This window comes from Mixophyes fleayi, chromosome 8 (assembly GCF_038048845.1).
Source record: "Mixophyes fleayi isolate aMixFle1 chromosome 8, aMixFle1.hap1, whole genome shotgun sequence".
In the NCBI taxonomy this organism is placed as follows: Eukaryota; Metazoa; Chordata; class Amphibia; order Anura; family Limnodynastidae; genus Mixophyes; species Mixophyes fleayi.
Genome location: NC_134409.1, coordinates 78,000,938 through 78,025,094, shown reverse-complemented (window position 1 = coordinate 78,025,094; position 24,157 = coordinate 78,000,938). Strand labels below are relative to the sequence as shown.

General features: G+C 44.5%; 1 protein-coding gene across 1 annotated transcript in view; it reads left to right on the top strand.

Annotated features, from left to right (window-relative positions):
* Window positions 1-24,157, top strand: part of ST13 (ST13 Hsp70 interacting protein) — a 97,869-nt gene that overhangs the window by 34,934 nt on the left and 38,778 nt on the right. The window contains exons 6-7 of the mRNA XM_075182782.1: window positions 1,658-1,742; window positions 20,647-20,757. Of these exons, the coding sequence (XP_075038883.1) occupies window positions 1,658-1,742; window positions 20,647-20,757 (196 nt within the window). The remainder of the gene's footprint in view (window positions 1-1,657; window positions 1,743-20,646; window positions 20,758-24,157) is intronic.

The window sequence follows — 24,157 nt, the reverse complement described above, 5'->3', positions numbered from 1 at the left end:
TACAGTCTTGGTGCAACCACAAAATTCAGTTTCCTGTTACAAGACAAAAATTCTTTGGCTGTCTCTGTAGACTCAATGTCCGTTCTCATTAGTTACCTACTCCCATCGGCAGCCATGCTTCTGAGAGTCTTGTAACACGTTATGAGCCACTGTGTTCCTGTATTTGGGTATCCCAGGTCGGCCTCGGATGGCTTGGTACACAGATATTCTCTCCATGGCAGGGAGGGCGGTCGTGGGGGCTGCTGCTACAATTAGACCTGTTAAGTCAAGATCTCTTATCTTCTCGGTTTAGGACGTTTGTCCTTAACGGTGTGGATAGTTAAGCCATGATCTTTCCGGCTATGGGTTTGTCTGGGCGCGTGGTGCAAACCATGTTTCGGGCCCGCAAGGCAGGTTCAGTTAAAATATTCATCTTGTCTGGAGAGCATGTATTGCCTGGTGTCGATAAAGAGAGATATCTTATCTTTTATTCCAGGTTGCTTTTGTTAATGCAGAGCAGACTGGCTGCTGGTTTGTGTCTTGGTTCCCCTGAGGGTCAGGTGTCAGAGCGCTTTTAGTTTTAACATTACTGTTGACTGCTTTACAGCATTCCTCGTTTCAACCCCTTCCCACAGTGGTTTTCATGTTTTTGACTTGGGAAACAGGTTCTCCTCCTTAGTCATTTCGTCGGCTAGAAGTGTTCCGAGGGTACAGCCATATCTTGCTCCTTTTATTCGTCATAAGGCAGTTCTTTGACCTAAGCTGTCCTTATACCGAATTTTGACAACAACCTAGAGAATAAGGGGGCTAGTCAGCCTGTTCCTTAAATTCTTCTGGTAAAACAGTGCTTTGTGCTGTTTGTTATGAGTGTTCCTTTCCGTAACTGCAGTTTTGGGATGTCCCCAATTGGATGTGGAAGAATATATGTTTCTCCTAGTCCATTGGGGGACACCGGTCGCCGACCCTTGTTGCTTCAATTCCTATTTTTCTCTCTATTGTTTCCTTTCCTTTTGAGGCTTGTTTAAACATAAACTGAGGATTAAGCAGGAAATGGGGTATTGTCGGGGAGGAGTTAGGGCTATCTAACAATGTTCTTGAAGTGCCACATGCCTATCTCACTTACACTATACCCCAGTGTCCCCCAATGGACTAGGAGAAACGGATTTTACAGAAGTGTAAAAATCCGATTTTCCCTTAGTCCATTGGGGAACACCAGTTGCCAACCCTTAACGCCTTTGGTTATGGTTCGCTTTTTGTTTGACGTGTTTGGTTTTGTTTGTTCAGGAGGCTGCTATTTCCTCCTGTCTGTTTTCTCTTTTTTTCATCTTTTCTATGGGCCTTGGTTAAACCTGAACTGAAGGCCTAACGGGAAAGATGTATAGAGGGGGTGGAGCTATGGACAACTGTTAAGTTACTTAAAGTGCCTGCAATCCTGGATCCCTAACCAGTGTCCCTGAATGGTTTTAGATAATTGGCTTTAAGTAGAAAAATCCTAATTTTATGCTTAAAATTGTTAAACTCTCAGTGACCCCCATAGTGTGGTTTAAGAGCTCAGTTTCTGATGAGTAGCATTCCAAAAAGCTCTAAAATTGAACACCTTAAAATATTTTATGCAGTTCTCATTGCTGTAACTAATTAACATGTTTTTTTTTTTTTTTTGTTTTGTTTTATTCTCCAGGTGAACTTCAAAAAGCCATTGATCTGTTTACTGAAGCCATAAAACTAAATCCACGGGTCTCCATTTTCTATGCAAAAAGAGCTAGGTGAGGTTTTAGATTATAAACAAAGTAAAAATGCCATTCCTGAAATTCCATCTCTCCCACTGATTACGCAGAAATACTCAGACTATACCAGCAGTTCCCAAAATGTGCTCTGTGGCTCACAGGGGTGTCGCGGCGCTGTCACAGGGGTGCCGCGGCCAGGGGACAAAAATAACAAAAAACAACTTGCCAATCCAGCGGCGCCTGGGACCCAGCATCCTCCTCCCTCCTCGCTTCTCACTGAATGTCATGACATTATCACGCCCGACATATTCAGTGAGAAGTGGCAGAAGAGAGGAGGATACTGGGTCCTGGGCGTCGCCGCATTGGTAAGAAGATAGAAGAGAAGACAGAAGAAATAGATGAAAGAAGACCAAGTATGGTAAGTATCGAAACTGAGGGGAAGGTGAAAGGAAACAGCAGTGGAGGGGAAAATGAATTAAGGAGGGGGCAGAGTGAGGATGAAGGAGGGGTGGACAGGGTGAAGAGGGGCGGGCAGTGTGATGATTTTTGTACATGTTGTTGTTTTATTTTGTTTGATCTTATTCCTCTTAATATTAGCTGTAAATTATTATTTGACAGAAATATAATCGAAAAAAATATATAAAAATATTATTTTCCCTTGGATTTATGTATATTATTTTTGCAAACAGCTTGCTAAGTATTTCAGTCCTGACCTAAATACTTTTTACGTTATTTTGGAAGGGTGCCTTGAAAAAATTATGGAGACTCTAAGGGTGCCGCGAACTGAAAAGTTTGGGAACCACTGGACTACACACTTACATAGAAGAGAACACAGCATTAAGATAATGGTGCGGTGGTTCAAAACCGAATATGTAAATTTTACCAAATCCGTGATGGGCAACTTAAAACACTTCAGGGGTCTCATGACAAGGCCCTTAACCTTCTAAAGGGCCTCACATCTCCTTTGATCTTGGTAATAAGTTAAAACGATACATTTTATCAATGAAAGACACCTATCTGTATTACCATAGCAGCCATTTCAAACAGGTGTTGTAAGCTATAACAAACAAATCTGGCAGTAAAATCTCTCTCTCTCTCGATAGATATGTATGTATGTGTATGTGTGTATATATATATATATATGTGTATGTGTGTATATATATATATATATATATATATATATATGTGTATGTGTGTATGTATATATATATATATATATATATATATATATATATATATATATATATATATATATATATATATTGCATTGTGGCAAGAGCCCGCTACTGCTGAAGCACACGCGAACAACTTCTTCCTTTTTATGTAGTTTTATTGTCAGGATGGTAAATGTTTTGACACCGTACAGGTTTCACAGCAATTCTTGGAGACCCTAAACGCTAGCTAGACATAGCTCAGCTCTCTCAAGACCAGCCAGCTTCCCCAGCGTTGGTCTCCCTGAACAAATAACACAATCAAGCTTTTATACATGATGCTACTCCCCCAGCCTTAGCTTGATGGGCAGGTGACACACCCACCTTCTCTTTAAAAGGAAACACCCATCACTGGCTCTGTTTGCACTAATAGACACACCCTGTCTGTTTGCTGAGAGGAAGGAGCTTTCTCTATCATGTAAGTTAACCAAACTTAAAACTACACATAAATTTTTACCTAGTTTAATCTCAATCTAGGCGCCAATGTCTTATTCTGTTTGTATGCTTTCTTTCTTAGCATCTTGTCAGATAAATGCCTCCCTTTGTTAATATATATATATATATATATATAATGTGTGTGTGTATGTATATATAAGTTGACCCGTGCATGATACTCATGCATTCTAGTCAAATCAAGCTACTTAAGGTGTTAAAAAGGTTCTTGTCATGCATTTGGGCCATAGCCCACGCCTCAACCACCAACCACTCCCCACTGTCACCCCCGGCAACCACCAACCACTCCCAACTGTCACTTCTTCTCCTTCAAGAAATATATATATTTTTTTTTTTAAATCTTTATGAACACTTTTAACAATTAAATTAAATTAACAAATTAAAAACATCTTAGTATACCAAATTTCAGCCCTTTCTGAATTTTTTTTACACACACACTAAGAATTTAGTAGGTCAGCGTATAACTCCGTCCAGCAGGTGGCGCTGCAGCTTGGTTTTATTTTTTTCCACACACAGACTAACACACGCCACTAGACATTTATATTATAGATATATATATATATATATATATATATATATATATATATATATATATATATATATATATATTTATTTATAATTATACACACGTGTGTATTATTTATACACTACATTTTCTCTTTCTTGAAGAGCACCACGACTATTGGGTGTTAGCGATATTGGAGCCAGGCACTTTAAATCTTAAACGGTTTAAGGATAGCTCCTCCCCTACTAGGACCTATCCATTTGGCGCCATGTTTGGTTTCAGTTACAGTCCTTTTTGGACTACGACATTTTTCTTTTAGGCTCTATAACCTGGATTTTTATTGTTACCATTTATCACTAGAAATGCAGACTGGGACGCCTCCTCAAAGAGTCTGCTTCCTTCAATGCGTGATAAAATTATCTATAAGGAGAGAACAGCTGTTGTGATTGCAGCGGTGTAATAGATTTGTAAAAAACGCTGACTAAAACTGTGATGTCTTTCAAGAGTGGCGCGTGTTCCACCTCAGCCGCACTAAGTTTCTTAAAGTGCCCACACGTCTGAAAGCCACCATCTCCTTCTGCACATTCCCTCATGAATGCAGCCATTTCTTTTAGGGAGTGCTGACAAGTCAAGTGCCATGATTAGCCCTAACCCTGATCTGTCATTGATGGGCATATAGAAACACTTCGGGGGTCGCCCTCTCTGTAGTAGGCTATGGATGCTGTAGCACTATACTTAGTTTTGTGACAATTTTTATTGCTTGCAGTGTCCGGGTGTACTACACTTAGTGTCAATAACACCTTGAGTGAATAATATTATTTCACCAATATGTCTGAGATAGATACTTCCAAGACTAAAGAGTCTGCTGGAAAGCCTGTGCAACACTTTACTTTTGCACATTCAATTCTAAATTGTCTTGTGAACAGTCTGACCCTTCTGCCCTGTGTACAGTGTGTGAGGCGGAGTGTCGTGATCAGACTCTTCTGTGACTGCTCCTACTGCCATGAAAGAACCGGCTTGGGATAAATCACTGGCGACATCCATAGCTGAACTTGTGTAATATCTCACAGCAGAGTGGTAGGTGATACTTTTTCTTCACAAACCTTGCTGCCCATTCCTCCTTTCAGCCAGTGCCAGACACTAGCTTCTCAGGCAGAGGTGGTGCTGGATTTAGCTTTAGCTGAATCCACTCAGGTTCTTTGTCCTCATTCCTGAATGCCCCCATAGGAAAATAGACAAATGCCATATTCCTGAAATTTTTCAGGCCATAGTTTCTAACTCACACTCGTGAACAAACTCCCAATCCCCTGCAGAAAAGGGAGATCAGAGGGGGAGGACACTTAGAGTAAAGGATGCCTCCAGAACAGAGTGTAGATGTCTTAGTCCTGGGGATTCAACAGTCTTTGGGATTCTTAGGATTTTTCTTTTTTTAAAAGACAAAATAAGCAGACTGATCTTCCAAAGTCTCCTCAATTCTTAATACAGCTGACTGTCCAGATTCTGAAGAGACATTGCTGGATTCTTACTCTACCCAAGACCTACTTGATTCCAGCACAACAAATGATGTTTCTTTGCTTGAATTCTGGAGGAAAAAATCCTTTCCGTCCTCAACAAGACTAGGTCAGTCCTGGGCAGATAGGAAGTTTCTCTTTTCTAGTGCATGGAATTGCTGGGGACTATAGTATCTGTGATCAAGGTGGTGCATTTTGCACAGTTTTATTCTAGACTGCTTCTCCAGGAAATGGTCTAGGTCCACTTTTCAGTTGGACAGGCACACCATCACCGTGTCCGCGACCACACCTCACTCACTTGATTGTTAAGTACCAGTCTACGTAAAGTTCAATTTGTCAGTGCTGGGAGTAGGCCATGGTCACCACAGATACCATTGTATCCTGGTGGGTAACAGTCATTGGTCCACTAAAGTTTCAGGGACACTTCTCACCAGGAGTCTTTTTGCCCATCAATGTCTTGTAGTTGAGAGCGATTGACAGAGTGTTCTAAACAAAAGGCCCCTGAAAGTCCAATTAGGCAACACTACTGTGGTAACATATCTGAATCATCATGGTTGAACACGCAGTGCCGTGGCCTTGAGGCAGACTGCACGTATCATGTCTTGGGCATAAAATCCTGTTCCAGTGATATCAGGGACTTCCATTTGGGGGTTGAGAACTGGGAGGTCGACTACCTCAGCCGAAACGAGATCCGTCCGTGACAGTGGTTCCTTCTCACAGAGGTGTTTGCTCAACTGGTACAGCACTGAGGTCAGCCAGACCTAGATCTCATGGCATCATGTCTAAACTTCAAAGTTCCTCAGTACTGTTCAAAATCTAGATCCCAGTGCACAGTACATGGATGCCCTGATGATCCTGTGGATTTTTTCGCACACTGTAAGACAGACGACGATTAAGGCTAGGAAACCATCTTCAACAAATTATCGTGTGTGGAAAGCACACTTGTTATCCTGTTTATAGGAAGGTTTTGACAAGGGTCTTCAGCTCTTTTCTTTGGAGATGCTGGTTTCTGTGCTATCCATTTTCTTTCAGCGCAAGTTGCCGTCAATGAAAGAGAGGCATACCTTTCTACAGGGGGTTGTACATATTCAGCCACCCTTTGTACCTCCTGTAGAACCTTGGGATCTAAACCTGCTGCTGAGGACACTTACTAGAGATCCCTTTGAACATTTGGAATCTGTTGATCTTTGCTAGTCACCTGAAAGTTTGCATTTACTTGCAATTTCTTCACCTTGTCATATGTTTGAGTTGGGGGCCTTGTGATTTAACCATCTTTCCTAGTTTTCCATTCATATTATGTACTAAGTCTGATGTGTCTTTGCATCTTATGGATGTGTTCCAGATTTTCAGCTACTATGTGGACAGTACAGCTTTTATTCATGAGACCCAGTAACCATTTTATTCGGGACACAAGCGTGATTGGCCAGTACATAAGCATTCTTTTGCTTGTTGGATAATAGCTATTTCCTTTCCCTACTCCATGGCAGCCCTTACAATGGGTTTATCCCTGATCAGCTAGTGTAGACAGGAAGAATTTTGTCCCACCTGACCCTTGTGTAAGGCAGCTCCTCCTCTTCCTCAGTGTCTTTTCTTCCTGTCTCAGCAGTGTTAGGACAGGATAGTTTAGTGAGTGTTTGTTATTTTTGTTTGTTATGTTATTCGAGAGGGCTTACCTGAGGTTATGTCTTTTTCCTCTTTGCTGGCTGCAGGGCAGTTTCAGCTGGGCACGGGTGTTCTCTTTGATTTAATCTTATGAGACTCCCGGGGTTGTGCACAGGAAGCGAGCACACACGAGGACGCGCGCTAACGCGCTATATGTTGCCAGCAGCCTTGATTCTCTGGCAGAATCACCTGTGGAAGGAATCTGGTGATAATTATGCTAAGACTCACTAGGATGATGTCAAGAGCAGGCACCATATTAAGCAGCTGCAGCCCATTAGTAATGAGTTTCAGTCTTTGCTTGGTGTTGGAAGCTGCAGGAGTTGGCAGCTATTTGTGCACTATGGACCAAGAACCCGCCCCAAAAAAGCCGATGGACACCCCAAGGTAAGCCCTTAGTAAGGGGTCTTTTTTTATTCCTAAGGTTAGGTTACTTAGTTTCTTTTCTATATGTTTACAGTATCTCTGTGAAGCTTGTGCAGGGAAAAAGGAAATGTAAACAATCGTGTGTGTGTGTGCAGCTTGTGATGGCAGATTGCCGAAGGATTGTACTGACCCATTATGTGTATCATGCATCCTGGAAACTGTAGAGGAGCCTGCCCCTCCCCCCTGAACAATTCACGCAGTTCTTTTCATGGATGGCTAAAGCAATGCAAGAGTTTCAGGCCCCAGAACAGAGAGCTGCAAGGGCCAGGGTCCCTACAATGGAAGATATGGAGGAAATAAGGCCAGGGCCCTCTTTCGAAACATTCAGCTCTACTCAGGAATGGGATTCGGAATCAGATAGTGAGATTGAGGTGAAAGAGGAGCCCAGAATGTTTAATTTGGATACTGTAAATATTATACTGAAGCATATTAACAAATCATTAGGTATTGAAGAGCCAGCAGTACCAATCAAACCGCAGGATGCATTGTTTGCAGAGCACTGAGTGAAGTCTAGAGTGTTCCATACGCATAAAGTAGTTAAAGATTTAATTACTAAAGAATGTCAGGCTCTAGACAAAAGTAATCCTAACATGTGGAGGCTAAATCGCATGTACCCTTTTCAGGATGAAGATATGCTGAAATGGGGGTCAGTGCCTAAAGTGGATTCAGCTATAGCTGGCCCATCCTCAAGGACCACTCTCCCATGGGATGATGGTGGTCCATTGAAAGATGCTATGGATAGGAAATTACATATCTCCTCAGGCATAACCCTAAAATCTGGGGTAGCCATGGCTTCGGTAGCTAGAGCCCTGAGACTATGGGCCAATACTCTATATATGGATATTGAGCATAAGATAAAAAGAGTGTATCTTCTCAAATCCCTAGAGATTATGCAAAAAAGTATTGATTTCTTGTTTGAAGCTGCGTTGTATACGATTGTGTTTTCTTCCACGAGCATGACTTCAGCAGTAGTAGCGAGAAGGGCGCTATGGTTACGTCCGTGGGCGGCAGATTACCAATCTAAAAGCCGTCTGACAACGCTTCCATATGTAGGCAGTTTCCTGTTTGGCGAAAAACTGGACAACCTTATGCAGAAGTTAGCAAAGGGCAAAGCTAATCAGTTACCACAGGACAGAAATGTGGGACGTTACTTCTCTTATTCTCCAAAACTGCAATTTAAGGAAGCCTGTACCTACAGGCCGGGGAGACAATATTCTAGACAACAGGATAGTATGGTAAGACAGTCCTTTCGGGCCTTTACACCAAGAAGGGGGAAGCAAGGACAGCAAAAACCCCAATGACTATCTACGAATCCAGTCCCCACTAACTCCAGTGGGTGGCAGGATATCACGCTTTGGAAAAATTTGGATTCAGACCACACTAGACAAATGGGTCCAGGAGATAGTCACCAAGGGATATGCTATAGAATTCCGTACATACCCTGTAGACAACAAATTCATTCAGTCAAGAATTCGTCTTCCCTAGAACGGCAGGCATTGGAGGAAAGTCTCAGAGGCCTGGTGAGAACAAGAGCTATTTTATCAGTAACGTCAGCTCAAGAAAGAAAAGGGTTCTACTCCAGACTGTTCCTTGTCCAGAAACCATCAGGTGCCTTCAGGACAGTGCTAGATTTAAGAGCTCTCAACTGCTATGTGCGCGCAAAACATTTCAGGATGGATTCTGTTAACACAATTCTCAAAGCACTAGAAACAGGAGATTTTCTAACGGCAATAGACTTCAAAGATGCATATTTCCATATTCGGTCACATCTCATCACTAACAGTTCCTAAGGTTTTGCATTCTAGGGCGTCACTTCCAGTTCACTTGTCTTCCGTTTCGCCTTTCCACGTCTCCAAGAACATTCACCAAGGTCCTTGTAGTGCTAATGTCGGCGCTCAGGGAAAGAGGAGTGACCTTGTGGCCATATCTGGACGATATTCTAGTTTCGGCAAAATCAGAAGAAACAGCTTGGGAAACTACATCTCAAGTGATCCAGTTTCTGCAACAACACGGTTGGTTAGTCAATATAGAAAAAAGCCAGTTAATACTATAACAGCTTGTATTTCTAGGAATGCAAATAAATACACGTACGGACAAAGTCTGCCTCTCTCAAGAAAGGGCCGGCAAGATCCAGTTGTTAGCACACCTGATTCAGATCCAACCTTATGTGTCATCGAGAACATGTCTGCGCCTCCTAGGAATGTTTTCCTCAACAATAGGAATACTCCCATGGGCGAGGTGGCATATGAGAGTTCTTCAAGCAAACCTCTTTGCGCAGTGGGGTCCCTAGACTCCAAAATCAATCTCTCAAGGTCAGCCAGGCAGTCCTTACATTGGTGGCAGCTCCCAGACCTGAGAAAAAGGTGTCACCCTTTTGGTACCAGACTGGTATATCCTTACCACAGACGCCAGTGCACTAGGTTGGGGTGCTCACATGCAAGGTATGGTCACGCAGGGCACTTAGCGAGACGAAGAGCGAATTCTTCAGGGGAACGTCTTGGAGATGAGAGCAGTCTGGCGGTTCAGTACTTCCAGCCCTATCTACAAAACAGGCATCTACGAGTCTTCTCCGACAACAGGACTGTGGTTGCCTTCATAAACAAGCAAGGTGGTACCAAGAGCAGAACAATGTTGGCAGAAATAAACGCTTTAATGGAGTGGGCAGAGGCGATTCTGATATCTCTCTCAGCTCTTCACGTAGCAGGCAAAGACAACGTAGTGTCAGATTACTTGAGCAGACACCAAGTTCACCCAGGGGAGTGGGAGCTGCACGAAGAAGTCTTTCAGCTGGTACAATACAGATTTGGAAAACTAGAAATAGACCTTATGGCCACAGGAAGCAATGCCAAGGTACCCCTCTTCTACTCCTGTCACAGAGACATCAGAGCCCTAGGGATAGATGTCCTATCAATACAATGGAACTTCAAACTGTGGTATGTGTTTCCTCCCTTTCCACTCATCCCTCAGATACTCAGAAAAATAAGGAAAGAGAAAGTGGAGGTGATAGCGATCCTCCCGGCATGGCCGAGGCGTCCCTGGTTCGCTGTAGCACAGAATGTTGCTGGAACATCCATGGCTGTTATCGATCAGGCCAGGCCTCATACATCAGGGTCCAGTTTTACATCCAAATCCAAACTCCCTGAGTTTGATGGCATGGAGACTTGAGAGGCAATAAAATCCAAAGGGGTCTCGGATGAAGTAATAGACAATCTAATTCACGCCAGGAAGAAAATCTCCTCTATGATTTACTACAGAATCTGGAAAAAATGTATTTGTTGGGCAGGAGACATGGCGAAGGATCCCATGTCTGCCAGTGTGCCCGTTCGGTTATAATTTATCAAAGATTGTTTTGTTAAAGGACTAGCACCTGCTACGCTGAAGGTACAAGTATCGGCCCTTAGAATACTTCTTGATATCAAACTGGCCTCCCAGAGTCTTATCTTTCAGTTTTTTCAAGCACTAAAGAGGTTACGTCCAAGACGCAAACCATTCTTAGCCCCTTGGAACCTTAATATTGTTTTGGATGCCTTAACAGCCGATCCGTCTGAACCATTACAAGACATATCTCTTAGATGCCTCACTCTAAAGGTACTCTTTTTGGTGGCTATCACTTCGGCTCCTTGAATAGGGGACATACATGTTTTATGGTGTGAAGAACCCTTTCTGAATATCTATGAAGATAGCGTGGTTCTGAAGACGAATCCGGATTATTTACTCAAGGTGGTATCCTCATTCCACATCAATCAGGAGTCGATTCTGCCATCTCTCTGTCCTCATCCCGCTAATAGTGACGAAACACGTCTTCACACTGTAGACCTAGTGAGGGATATATCTACGTACATCATCAGAACAAAAAATCTGAGAAAGACAAAGCATTTATTTGTGCTTCCGGAAGGTCCTCGCAAAGGACAGGCCCCATCCAAACCCACATTGGCAAAGTGGATCAGAGAAGTAATTGCACAGGCCTACAGGGAGAAAGGGCAGGAGGTACCTAGAATACTGAAAGCACATTCAACTAGGGCGGTAGTGACCTCCTGGGCACATAGAACGCATGTATCGGAAACTGACAGATTCTCCAACAAGCACTGTGAATAAATTTTCTGTTTGACTTTATTAAGGTGTTGGTTTTATTGCCTTCCCAATTATTGTACTGCTTTGGTATATCCCATTGTAAGGGCTGCCATGGAGTAGGGAAAGGAAAATTGAGAATTATACTCACCGTTAATTTCCTTTCCTTGAAATACTCCATGGCAGCCCTATATTTTCCCACCCTTGTTCTGTAGTTATGTATAGGACGGCTTGGGAAGTTACGAAAGACACTGAGGAAGAGGAGGAGCTGCCTTATATAGGGGCCAGGTGGGACAAAATTCTTCCTGTCTACACTAGCTGATCAGGGATTAACCCATTGTAAGGGCTGCCATGGAGTATTTCAAGGAAAGGAAATTAACGGTGAATATAATTCTCAATTTTTTTGGCTTACATTAAGGTACCTAGACCTGTGCCGGTTGTCTTGAAGGCTTCCTGGGCGGGGCGTCATGGTCCTTCGGCAAAACGGTTGTCTTGGGCCACTAAGTAGGCGTCCATCCACATTTTTTTCCAAAATTTACAAGTGGTAGGGTTGTGCATTTCAGGATGCATGCTTTGGGCGCATGTTCTTGCATGCAGCAGTTTCAGAGCGATCCCATACTTAGGGACAGCTTTGGAAGGTCGCCATAAACTCCATTTCTATGATTCCAATGGCGGGACACTGTGCTCCCTCCCCATGGCTGTTTGCTTTGTTTATGTTCTAGGTATTCTGTTACACCTACTTGGTGCCTTTCTTCTGGGCATTGTTATAAATCTGATAATGGATCCATATGGGAGGGTCATAGTAGGGGAGGAGCTATCTCTCCCAACAGTTTGTGTGCCCTGGCTCCAATTTCACTTACTATACTCTCCCCCAGTTGAATCAGAGAAGTGGATTTTATGGTGAGTAAAAAATCCACTTGTGACTTAAATGTCTACTATTTTATAACTTTAAATTACATTTTGTTTTTCTTTCTCTTTTTTTTTTTAGTAAATTTTATTTAACCTTTAAATTCAAAACCTTTTTTCTGTAGGTGAGCATACCTTATACCCCTTTTTAGTTTAGAACACCCTTAAATACAGAAGAACCTATTAAAGTGTACTTTATCAGTTAACAATTGTTCATTTTTATGTGTATACATAAATCATTTCTCATGCATCTGGGTACATTGGGGTGTTGTGTTGGGATCCTGGCGTAAGAGCACTTTAAAATATATTTAGCTTCTCCTCTCTCCTCACTTGTTTGGCATAAGTTTAGGCTAAGTGTCATGCAGGGCTTGCTTTTATTAGCTAGGTATTCACAGCCTTTTCCTGTATTTATTGTATTTACTTGATTTAATTTATTTAGCTGTCTCCATAGCCTGTCACAATGCAAGTTCAGCAGCGCACAGCTGCTAGGAATGGTGACTCTGAGGTACAGAGGAGGTATCTCAACCCCTTCTATCTGTAAGGTACCAGGTCTAAGGGGTGGGTTTTCTGAGTGGTTAGCCTGTCAAATATATTGGCCACTGGGGTTAGAGTGTATAATAATTCTTACTTTCTGTTTGTGTCCTGCTTCTGTCCTCTTCTCTCTTTTATCTGTCATGTAAGATAAGGGGAGATCCTGGAGGGCTAAGACTGGGGTAATTTCCATGATGAAGTTTACCTGTGCCAGATGCAACTCCAAATTCTGGACAACTAGGTGCAGATGCTTGTTGCACTGTCTGCCTGTCTCAGGATCTGTTGCTGTGTGCTCTGGTTATGACATGACTGAGCCTTCTTGTGCTAGGTTTCTAGCCAGTTATATTGCTGAACTTGGCTGTTCCCAGAGTCCTCTTCCAGGTTTCTCTGGCTCTTCCGGAGTTTGGGAGATCCGGTGCCTGAAGCTCTAGGCCAAGGTTCTGCATATCCTGTGGCAGTGGCTTTGGAGGAACAGCTTGGGCCAGAAATCTGGCAACTTTAGTTCAGAGCCTGGTTAATGTTTTCTCTTTAGAGAGGATACTGGAATCATCTCCGCCATATTCCTTGCATAAGCGCGGGAGTGGGGTGGCTCCCCAAAGTGGGAATGGATCAGCCTATTCCTTCCAGGAGGAAGGCAATATTATTGTATGTTTGCAGTGGATCAGCTGACATGGGGTTGTATGCCTGGTATTAAACATCCAAGAAATTGCAATCTTTGAGGCCACAGAGATGTCTTTGTTCATTAAGAGGACGAAAGGAATGCTTTAATATCCTCGCTTCTCCCAGCTGGATGATTTGTCGTGTGAGACATGGAACTCGCCAGACCGGAAGTTTCAGGTGTCCTGTAGGGTTGCAACCTTGTTATCTTCTTCCTTCTGAAGATATTGGTAAATGAGAAACACACCCTAAGACAGTGGTTCCCAAACTTTTGCAGTTCGCGGCACCCTTAGTGTCCAAATTTTTTCAAGGCACCCCTCCAAAATAATTACTGAGCAGTCATGTTTTAGAAGCAGTTGGGTCAAAAAATTGTAATATATATTTAGATCACGACAGAAATACTTATTTAGTTGTATGCAAAAATGCCCCTCTGCATCCAGGTACACTGCCCCCTCTGCATCCAGGTACACTGCCCCCTCTGCATCTAGGCCCACTGCCCCCTCTGCATCTAGGCCCACTGCCCCCTCTGCATCTAGGCCCACTGCCCCCTCTGCATCCAGGCCCACTGCCCCCTCTGCATCCAGGCCCACTGCCCCCTCTGCATCCAGGCCCACTGCCCCTTCTGCATCCAGGCCCACTGCCCCCCTCCTTTGCCCTCTGTCACGCTGCCCCCCTCCTCTGCCCCGCTGCCCCCCTCCTCTGCCCTCTGTCACGCTGCCCCCCTCCTCTGCCCTCTGTCACGCTGCCCCCCTCCTCTGCCCTCTGTCACGCTGCCCCCCTCCTCTGCCCTCTGTCACGCTGCCCCCCTCCTCTGCCCTCTGTCACGCTGCCCCCCTCCTCTGCCCTCTGTCACGCTGCCCCCTCCTCTGCCCTCTGTCACGCTGCCCCCTCCTCTGCCCTCTGTCACGCTGCCCCCTCCTCTGCCCTCTGTCACGCTGCCCGCCCTCCTCTGCCCTCTGTCACGCTGCCCGCCCTCCTCTGCCCTCTGTCACGCTGCCCGCCCTCCTCTGCCCTCTGTCACGCTGCCCGCCCTCCTCTGCCCTCTGTCACGATCCCTCTCACTCTGCCCTGCGCCAGGCGCCAGCCATAGAAAAAAGAAAGAAAACAGAAACTTACCAATCCGCACTGCTCCGGGACCCAGCAGCCTCCTCTCTCACGCAGCAGCTGTCACTGACGTCGATATTCAGAGGCACACCAGTGACAGCGCCACGGCACCCCTGGGAGCCGTGGCACACACTTTGGGAACCGCCGCCCTAAGGTGTACGTTTGGTTTTCTAAGACAGCCTTCTAAGACTAAGGTTGTGCGGTTTTCTGAGACCACCATACTCATTCAGAATGCAGCCACGATTAAATTTGGGGTGGACTGTAAGGTTAAGAGTATAAGTCTGTTTGTATGCTGGCAGCCTCTTTAAGGCCTGCCGTGGCCTCTGCTTGTGTGAATCAATCTTTGGAATGATGGTCCAAACAGCTTTCCAAGAGCTCCATATGAGAGGCTATCCACTCCCTGATTTCTTCAGAGGTGTTTATACCTGTCCCAGACCGTCAAATATGTTTGGGGTTTTACGTCAGTCTTTTCTTAGTTGAAAACCAGATGGTTTATTCAGAATGATTGTGGATCTAAAATCTTTAAACATCCACTTCGGGTGCCCAGATTAAAGATTGAGTCCCCGTTTGTAATAAGCACCATGGAATGGGAGGAGTTCTTTGTGGCTCTGGGCATCAAGGACGCTCCTCTACTATGCCCCTCCTCTCCTGCAGATTCCTCAGGGGTTTTTTAAGTGCCTAGGAAATAGGTCATGTAGGTATAAGCTCCTGCCTATACTTGGATTACTTTTAGGTTTACATGGTTTTTATTTTATATTCCCTTTCAGGTGCAGCGCGGGGATTGATTCTAAAACCCAGAAGGGTGAATAGCCTGTCGGCTCTATTCACTCTGGGTCCCTGCGAAGGTAAGCAGCAGCCTGGCTCACTTACCTTGCACCTCTTTGCCGGCAGTCCTCCCCTAGAAATGTGCAGATGGGGCCATACTTTGTTTGTTTGCCATTAGGGCTTAAGGTGCCCCACAGAGGAAAACAGGCTGCTTATTCAGCCAAGGTTAAATAGTCACGCAGGAGGGAAGCTGCAGCGATTTCCCCCCCACACACACCCCCGCCCGACGGATGTGCCGGCAAGTCCCCCCACCCCTAGACTACGAGCAGCGGGGGACAGAGTAACGATCGCACTCCTCTGGAGGCGATTCGTTTACTGAGCTACTGCACACGCTGACCTGGGAATTCTTTCTTAAGTGTGCTGGCAATACACGCCGACAGCCGTACTAGGGTATGCGCTGATCAGAGGTTTGGGGAGGTACTGGTGGAGGGCTTCCCTTCACTCCCTACCTACTTCCTGGCATGGAAGTGGCCATATTTGGACACTAGGACACGGAGATCATCGTGTTGCACGCTGTTCCTCTGCTCTGCCTCTCCTCAACTGGTATCGTTGTATCGTTTTTTTCTGTTCATTATTGTGCTATTTTGCTCCATAGAGACAAATTGCTTTTAAGCCTTTTACACAATCAGGACTATTGATTGCAGAGTCTTGGGATGGGTGAATACTCAATAGAATTACCTAGTATATAGACTTGGTAAGACACTTTTGTACGGTGTGCAGACTCTAGTTCTCAAACTTAAGCAAAAAAATATAAAATTTTATTTTCATCTTTTTCACATTGTAATTGTTTTTTTTTTTTTACATATACATTCTAAATGTCTGCGAAGGGGACGTCCAAAAATAAGGGACCCTCTCGTATGTCTGCACTGTATTATACATGTTCCAAATGTAATGCCAAATTATCATCATCATCTTTTTATTTATATACCGCGAAAATTCCGCAGCGCTGCACAGAGAACTCATTCACATCAGTCCATGCCCCATTGGAGCTTACAATCTAAATCCCCTAACATACACACACATACACACACACACACACACACACACACACACACACACACAGACGGAGAGAGACTAAGGGCCATTTAATAGCAGCCAATTAAACTACTAGTATGTTTTTGAAGTGTGGGAGGAAACCGGAGCATGCGGAGGAAACCCACGCAAACATGGGGCGAACATGCAAACTCCACACAGATAAGGCCATGGTCGGGAATCGAACTCATGACCACAGTGCTGTGAGGTAATAGTGCTACCCACTAAGCCACCATGCTGCTCATCCTGTAGACTTGTGGACAACTGCTCTTATCTTTTGGTCAGCCTAATCAGGACACCCTTTGCACTGTTTGCGAAGCTGAAACCCAGCAGCGACGCGGTACATCTCAGGGAGCAGCAGCCATGGAGGATCCGCTCTGGGCTAAGTCATTAACAACAGCCATGGTGGAACTCACTAGGGTGGTGTTGCGGTCCGCAGAGGTACGTGAGTGTCCTGTTTCTCACATTCTTGGGTGGTTGCAGGCACATCCTCACAGTCCGATTCTGCTCAGAGAGAGGAACGCTTGCTTACAGTATTGCACAGGGCCAAGAGGATTATTTCTGATGCGGCCCAGGGCTAGGAACAGGATTCTGAAAATTCCTCAGAAGCGGAAGGTGAATTGGACGTTGATTTGCAGGAGGATGACACACTTAGTTCTGTAGATCCTGCCCACAATGTAGATAACCTCATTTTAGGTATCGGACATACTTTTAAGCTTTGCAGAACTGGAGCCCTCAACCACATTTGGGTTCTTTGTTGCAAAAGTCCAAGGCGCAGGTGGCTTCTTTCCCACCATCCCCTCAGATGATGGAGTTGTTATCCGACACCTGGCAGAGGCCAAGTAACCAGTTTGTGATGCCGGGCTGATTTAAGTTGCTTTACTTTCTCCCGACAGAGGACTCTGTTAAATGGGAGGCCTCCCGTAGGGTTGACACCCTGGTAGTGCAGTTGTCCTCCTTCGGCTATCCCCACAGTGAAGCGGATTTCGCTAAGGGATCCCACTGATAAGATATGCGACCAGTTCCTCCACACTGCTTATTTTGCGCAAGCAGTATAGACCCATTATGGCTGTTGCCCGGGCTAACAAGGCTATACAGCAGTGGGCTGAACAGTTAGTAAAAGGTATTCAGGACAACGTCCCACGTGCGGAACTTCTCACTTTGGCCGAGCATATCTAGGAAACTTCTGATTATGTAGGCCAGGCAGCATTAGATGCTGTGTCCGTAAATTCCAGATTCTCACCCCTCATTATCTCAGCTCGGCGTAGCTTATGGTTACGCTCTTGGACAGCGGACGCTGATTCTAAGCGAGCTTTAGAGGGCTGGTCCTTTGATGGGGTTACTCTGTTGGGTATGTAATCACGATTAACTAAACCCCGACAGTGGAATAGCGAAAGTGACATTCCCTACTTACTCTTAATTCCGAAGATGTCATTTTTCGAAAAAGTCTTCATGAGTTCTCTCTTCTCACTTGCATGAAACTCCTGGGAACGATGGTATCCGTGTTTGAGGCAGTGCCTTTTGCACAATTCCATTTTCACCCTATTCAAAGGCAAATTCTTAAGAAATGGTCCGGCTTCCAGGTGCATCTGGACAGGCAGATCATCTGTCTGTTGAGACCCACTCGCCTTTCCCTGGCGTGGTGGTTATCCAGACAGAATCTGGAAAAAGGTCAGTCTCTTCGAGCCTAGTCACAACAGACGGAAGCCTGTTAGATTGGGGCGGCGTAACAGGGTTCCTGAGATTCCAGGGTCTCTGGTCTCCCCTGGAAGCTACACTCCCAATTAACGTCCTTGAACTCAAAGCAGTGTATAGGACGTTGACACAATCACAGTGTTCTGTCAGGAAAACCTCTTCAGATTCAGTCAGACAATGCCATGGCCGTGGCATATCTAAACCAAGGGGAAACTCGCAATGTAGGGGCCATGCGAGAAACGTCCAGGATCATGGTATGGGCGGATCTTCATGTTCACAGGATATCAGCCATTTACATTCCCGACGTAGAAAATTGGGAGGCCCACTTCCTCAGCAGGCAGAGGGTTCACCCAGGCGAATGGAATCTCAACAGGCTCTTCTAGTGGAACGCTGGGGCGTGCCGCAGATCGATCTCATGGTGTTCAGGCTAAACCATCAGGTTCCTCTGTACTGCTCAAAGTCTCGAGACACTCATGCGAGATTCACGGGTGCCATGACAGTTCCATGGCACTTCCGGCTGGTGTTCCTGTTCCCTCCGATACCCATGCTCTCGGGGGTGCTAAAGAAGTTAAAAAGACAGCGAGTTCCTGCAATCCTGGTAACTCCTTATTGGCCATGCAGGGCGTGGTTTTCAGATATTATGAAACTGGCAGCAGCACCTCATTTCCGTCTGCCAATACAACCAGGTCTTCTCGTTCAAGGACCTCTGCTCTGCCACTCTTTATATAGTCTTGCTTTGACGGCGTGGCTGTTGAGACCCTAATTCTTAGGTGCCAGGGGTTTCTCGCGGGAGGTGATTGGTACCCTGATCAAGGCCAGAAAGATGTCCTCCTCGGCCATTTATCATCGGGTGTGGAAGGCATACTTCCTTTAGCTTGAGTTCCAAGGTCTCCACACATCCACGTTTAACCTTTCACGGCTATTGGCCTTCCTGCAGGCCGGCCTGGATACGGAGCTTCGCCAGGGGTCCCGTCAGGTCTCGGCGCTCTCCATTTATTTTCCATGCAAGCTAGCGGACTTCAGGGATGTTCAGACCTCTTTACAGGGGGTTCTTCATGTGCAACCCCCCTTCGTCCAGTAGAGCCTTGGGACCTCAATTTGGTGCTTATTACACTTAACTGGGCTTCATTTGAACCTCTAGATTCGGTCGATTTACGGGATATTACTTGGAAAACGGCATTCCTTTAGCTATCTCGTCAGCTTGTAGGGTCTCAGAATTGTCAGCGCTCTACTACACTCCTCCATTCTTGATTTTTCCATGAGGATAGAGCGGTACTTCGCACCAAACCTGCGTTTGTTCCGAAAGTAGTGTCAAGGTTCCACTTAAATCAAGAGATTGTGGTCCCGGCTTTCCGTCCTCCCCCTTCTTCTTCCAGTGACAAGTTACTACTACTGGATGTGGTTCTGGCTCTTTAATGCTATGTTGACCACACGGCCTCGGTCCGCAAGACTAAAGATCTTTTCGTTCTTTATAATGCTCAGGAGCGGGGTTGGCCAGCTTCCAAGCCCTTGCCCGCTGGATTACTTTCACTGTTAGGCTGGCTTATGTTGGGACATATCGGCCGGTAATGTTGAGAGCTCACTCTACCAGAGTTTTGGGTGCATCTTGGGTGGCACTTCATGGGGTTTCGACGGAACACTTGTGCAGAGCGGCATCATGGTCATCACATTTTCAAAAGTCTACAGGTTGCAGGGCTTTGCATCCACCGATGCGCGCTTTGGGCGTAAAGTATTGCGTGCAGCAGTTCCAGAGATTTCCCTCGCTGAGAGGCAGCTTTGGTATGTCCCCAGTGTCTCGCAGTGTCCCCCAGTGGTAGAAAAGAGAGAGTAAGATTTTTACTCGCCGTAAAATAAATTTCTCTGACTCCAATGGGGGACACTGCGCACCCTCCCTTGCTCTGTAAATAGTTCTGTTTTGTGAATTTTATGTTTATATTTTTGCCCTTTAGGCCCTCCTTTCTCAGACGCTTGGTTAGACAAAACTGAGGAATCTGTAGAAGAGGAGGGGTAGGGGAGGGGTGTGTTGATTAAAACAAGTCTAATCTCCTAGTCCCACCTACTATACCCCAATGACTCGCAGTGTCCCCAAGTGGAGTCAGAGAAATTGATTTTACGGTGAGTTAAAATCGTATTTTCTCCTTGTCTGTGTGGCTTAGTTAAACATAAACAGAAGCCTTACAGGACAGTGGTATAGAGTGTTAGGAGCTATGATGAACTGTTAAGAAGTATGTATGTGCCTACATGCTTGGATCTACACTCTACTTCATGGTACGTGGATGTACTAAGACAAAAAGATTTAACACAAATATGAAAACTATTTACACGCACACACACTTATATATTTTGGTCTTCTTCCGCAGCGTTTATGTAAAGTTACAAAAGCCCAACGCAGCCATCCGTGATTGTGATAAAGCTATAACTATCAACCCTGATTCAGCACAACCATACAAGTGGAGAGGAAAAGCATACAGGTAAGTTTTGATGAGCAAGGTGGTGTGCCTGGAAAGTGGTGTGGGATTAAATTGGATCTCTCACATGCATTTTAAACAGATTAATGCAAACTACTTTTAAACATACTGTTTTAATACTAGGTTTTGGATTGGGGGTTGCACTGTCAGATGTTGTTTTGGACAGTTATGAAGTAAGTATCCCTCCCACCTTTGGCAAAATAAACAGAATCCATATTACTAGGGAAGCACACTAGTTCTAGCATTCTGAAGTTATTTATAGTACTAGAGCTAAAGCAAAGCTCGTAATCTGCACTCTTGGTGATTGAATACTGGATTTTGTTTGATTGTAATTATACATGTGAAATTGACAACAGTAAAGTTTCCCCAATATTCCAAAGAACATTTTCTAGGTTTAGAGAAGGTTTAAAATCTGCTAAATCTTTCTCTTCACACTCATTTGTGATTTGTAGCCACTGACAATAATTAGGGGAAAAAAATGAGGCAATTAGAGCCATGGACTTCTGAAAAACACAGCAAGATGAAGTGGTGGATTAGGCCCTACAATACACCTGCTATGCATATCTGGAATTTTCGGGGATGTGAGTAATTTCCTCAGGGTTTCTCCCTGCTCGAAAGAGTGTTATCAGGGAGAAACCCGCTATAAAGATATGAGGGTTGAGTGCTGCACTTTAAAGAACTCCTCTCTGAAATTCGACGTGTTCTGACAAGTTTAACATCTCAAGAGTACATTCAAAACAAAATCTTAATTGCAGTGTAACATTATTAATACACTTGCCATTATTGAGAATAATTGCCCATAAAGCTATACCCCTCCTTGTTGGTGTTTTAGATGCCCATACAGAGTATGGTTTGTCAGCACTTGGGCTGTTCATGCTCTCGAGGATATTCATACAACTCCATGCAGATATGTGAAACAGTGGAATTAGAAGGGACTATAAATTTACTTTGTTACAGCTGTAAATTTATGTTTAGTTATGGTTTGTTCAGTTATCTTGTGTGTGTGTGTGTGTGTGTGTGTGTGTGTGTGTGTGTGTGCGCGCGCGTGTGCGCGCGCTCGGTCTGCTTTAACCCTACAATGTAGGTCTCTCATAGTGATATTAATATGTTTTGTCTTCCCCGCTATTGGGGGACACTGCAACCTTGGGGGAAGGGGTATAGTAGATGGACTTGGAGCTTAGGGCTCTTTAATTGCTAATTTGTTGAATGGATAGCTTCTCCCCTACTATGCCCCATCAACGTGATTTTAAATCATGATTTAAATCAAATAATTTTTTTTAAAAAAATCATTGATTTTAAATTACCATTAAAAAAATCCAGGGTTTTAACAAGCTTTTAATGGTAATTGGAATACTGTGCAATATGGACCATAGTCCTTTGACCTTTGATTAGCTGCTCTACTAATAAAAGGTCTGTATCTAAGGCTATTGCTTGCTGACCTAATTTTAATTATGACGCACGTAATACAAAGAGGTACAGGAAACAGACAAGAAACAGATAATTCCAGAATCCAGAGAGAATGACCCCACACCACACCAGTGTTTCAATGTTTGACCATGATGATGTATCAACAGTGGCGCCAATAGACTTGTGGAAAATGCACATTGGTTCAGAAACTGTACCCTGTAATGAAAATGTCATGGTAGCAGTAGATCAATTGCTAACAACTGCATCATCATCAGCTTCAGTAGAAAGAATATTTTCCACATTTGGGTTGGTGCAGTCAAAACTGAGAAACCGATTGGGTACTGACAAAGCTGCAAAACTTGTGTTTCTTTTTAAGGCGTTCAGAAAATGTAATGTGTAGGCTCATTCAGATTTACAAATCAGGCAAGGCAATTGCCAATTATTGTAACTTTAAACATCATTGTTGTTTATTTCCTTTTGCAGTTTGTGTTGTAATTTGTGCGTAGTTTGCAGTGCCAAGCCATGATTGGTGACACTGTCAAGTCATTGAAATTGAATATATTAAAGATCCAGTATTTTAAAAACTTTTTATTATTGTTTTTACTTGGTTTATCTGTTTGCTTGATAATTTTTTGACTGATCAAAAAAATTCTAATTTTTTTTTTTTTTAAAAATCGTTTTTTTTCACACTCTGCTATGCAAAATCTGAAACCATACTCAGGTTTTTTTTATTAAGTGCCCTTTGAAATAGGGCATTTTGTTCTGTAGGGCTGTTTGTCCTCTGTTACTTTTTATTCATTTTCATTCACTTTTCTTTGTATTTTTTCGGCTTAAGGAAGCCTCACAATTTGTGTATAACTTGTGGGCTTCCTCCACTCTGGGTCAACGAGCCGAGGTGAGTAGCCTTCTGGCTTCTCTCACCTCAGGCACTGCGGCAACCCTCTCCCCTCCCACTTCATAGGAGTCACTATAGGACTCACAGTGCAAAGTGTTTCGAACAGAGCCACGACTCTGGACGGGGAGGAACAAAGCAGACTGGACCTTGTTTGTGTCCCTTTGCAACGAGCAGTTGTTCTTATGAGGAGAACAACTGGGCCGAAGAAAGGCGGCTACAACAGATCTCTGTTATCTGTGAGTACAGCATTTGTGTTAACTGAAAAATCACAACTATTCTTGTGCCAGATGTAATGATGAATTATCTTGTGGACAGTCTGACCTGGATGCCCTGTGTGCAGCATGTGATGGGGGATTCCGTGATCGGCATTCTCCTGTGACTGCATGGCTGGCTATGGGGGAACCGGTTTGGGCTAATCCATTGCCGAGCTCCCTTAGGTAATAAGGTAGGTAAACCTTTTCATTTTCTAAATGCACCACACAATCCATCTCCACAGTATGTACCATTCACTAGTGGTGCATCCCTGGCTGAGGCAGGTCTGGCATTAACTAGCAGAGTCTGGCCAAAGTCTTGCGATGACTTTCTCTTCATTGGAATGCCTTCTTAATGCTCCCTCATAGGAAATCGGGCAGGCGCCATATTCCTGACACAATTCAGAAGAGAGAACAGTCGGAGAATTTCCTCAAGAGAATGGGGAGTTGATTCAAGAGTCTGTGATTTAGAGGCATCCTCTACACCAGGCATGTCCAACCTGTGGCCCTCCAGGTGTTGTGAAACTACAAGCCCCAGCATGCTTTGCCAGTAGACATCCAGTTGATAGCTGGAAGGGCATGCTGGAAGTTGTAGTTTCACAACATCTGGAGGGCCGCAGGTTGGACAGGCCTGCTCTACACTATAAGTGTCCTCCCAATCAGAGTGTGGATGACAGGCCTAGGGTCTCGGCAAACAAAGCGGTAGTAAACCGAAATAACCAAGGTTTCAGTCCTTTTGGTAGGTCAAGAGCAGCTCCCTCCCAGAGTGTGGATTTCTTTCTCTCTGAAGGGTTTTCACAGAGGCCCTAGGCTTACAGAGACTGTCTCTACATGTAGGTATGACCCGCCA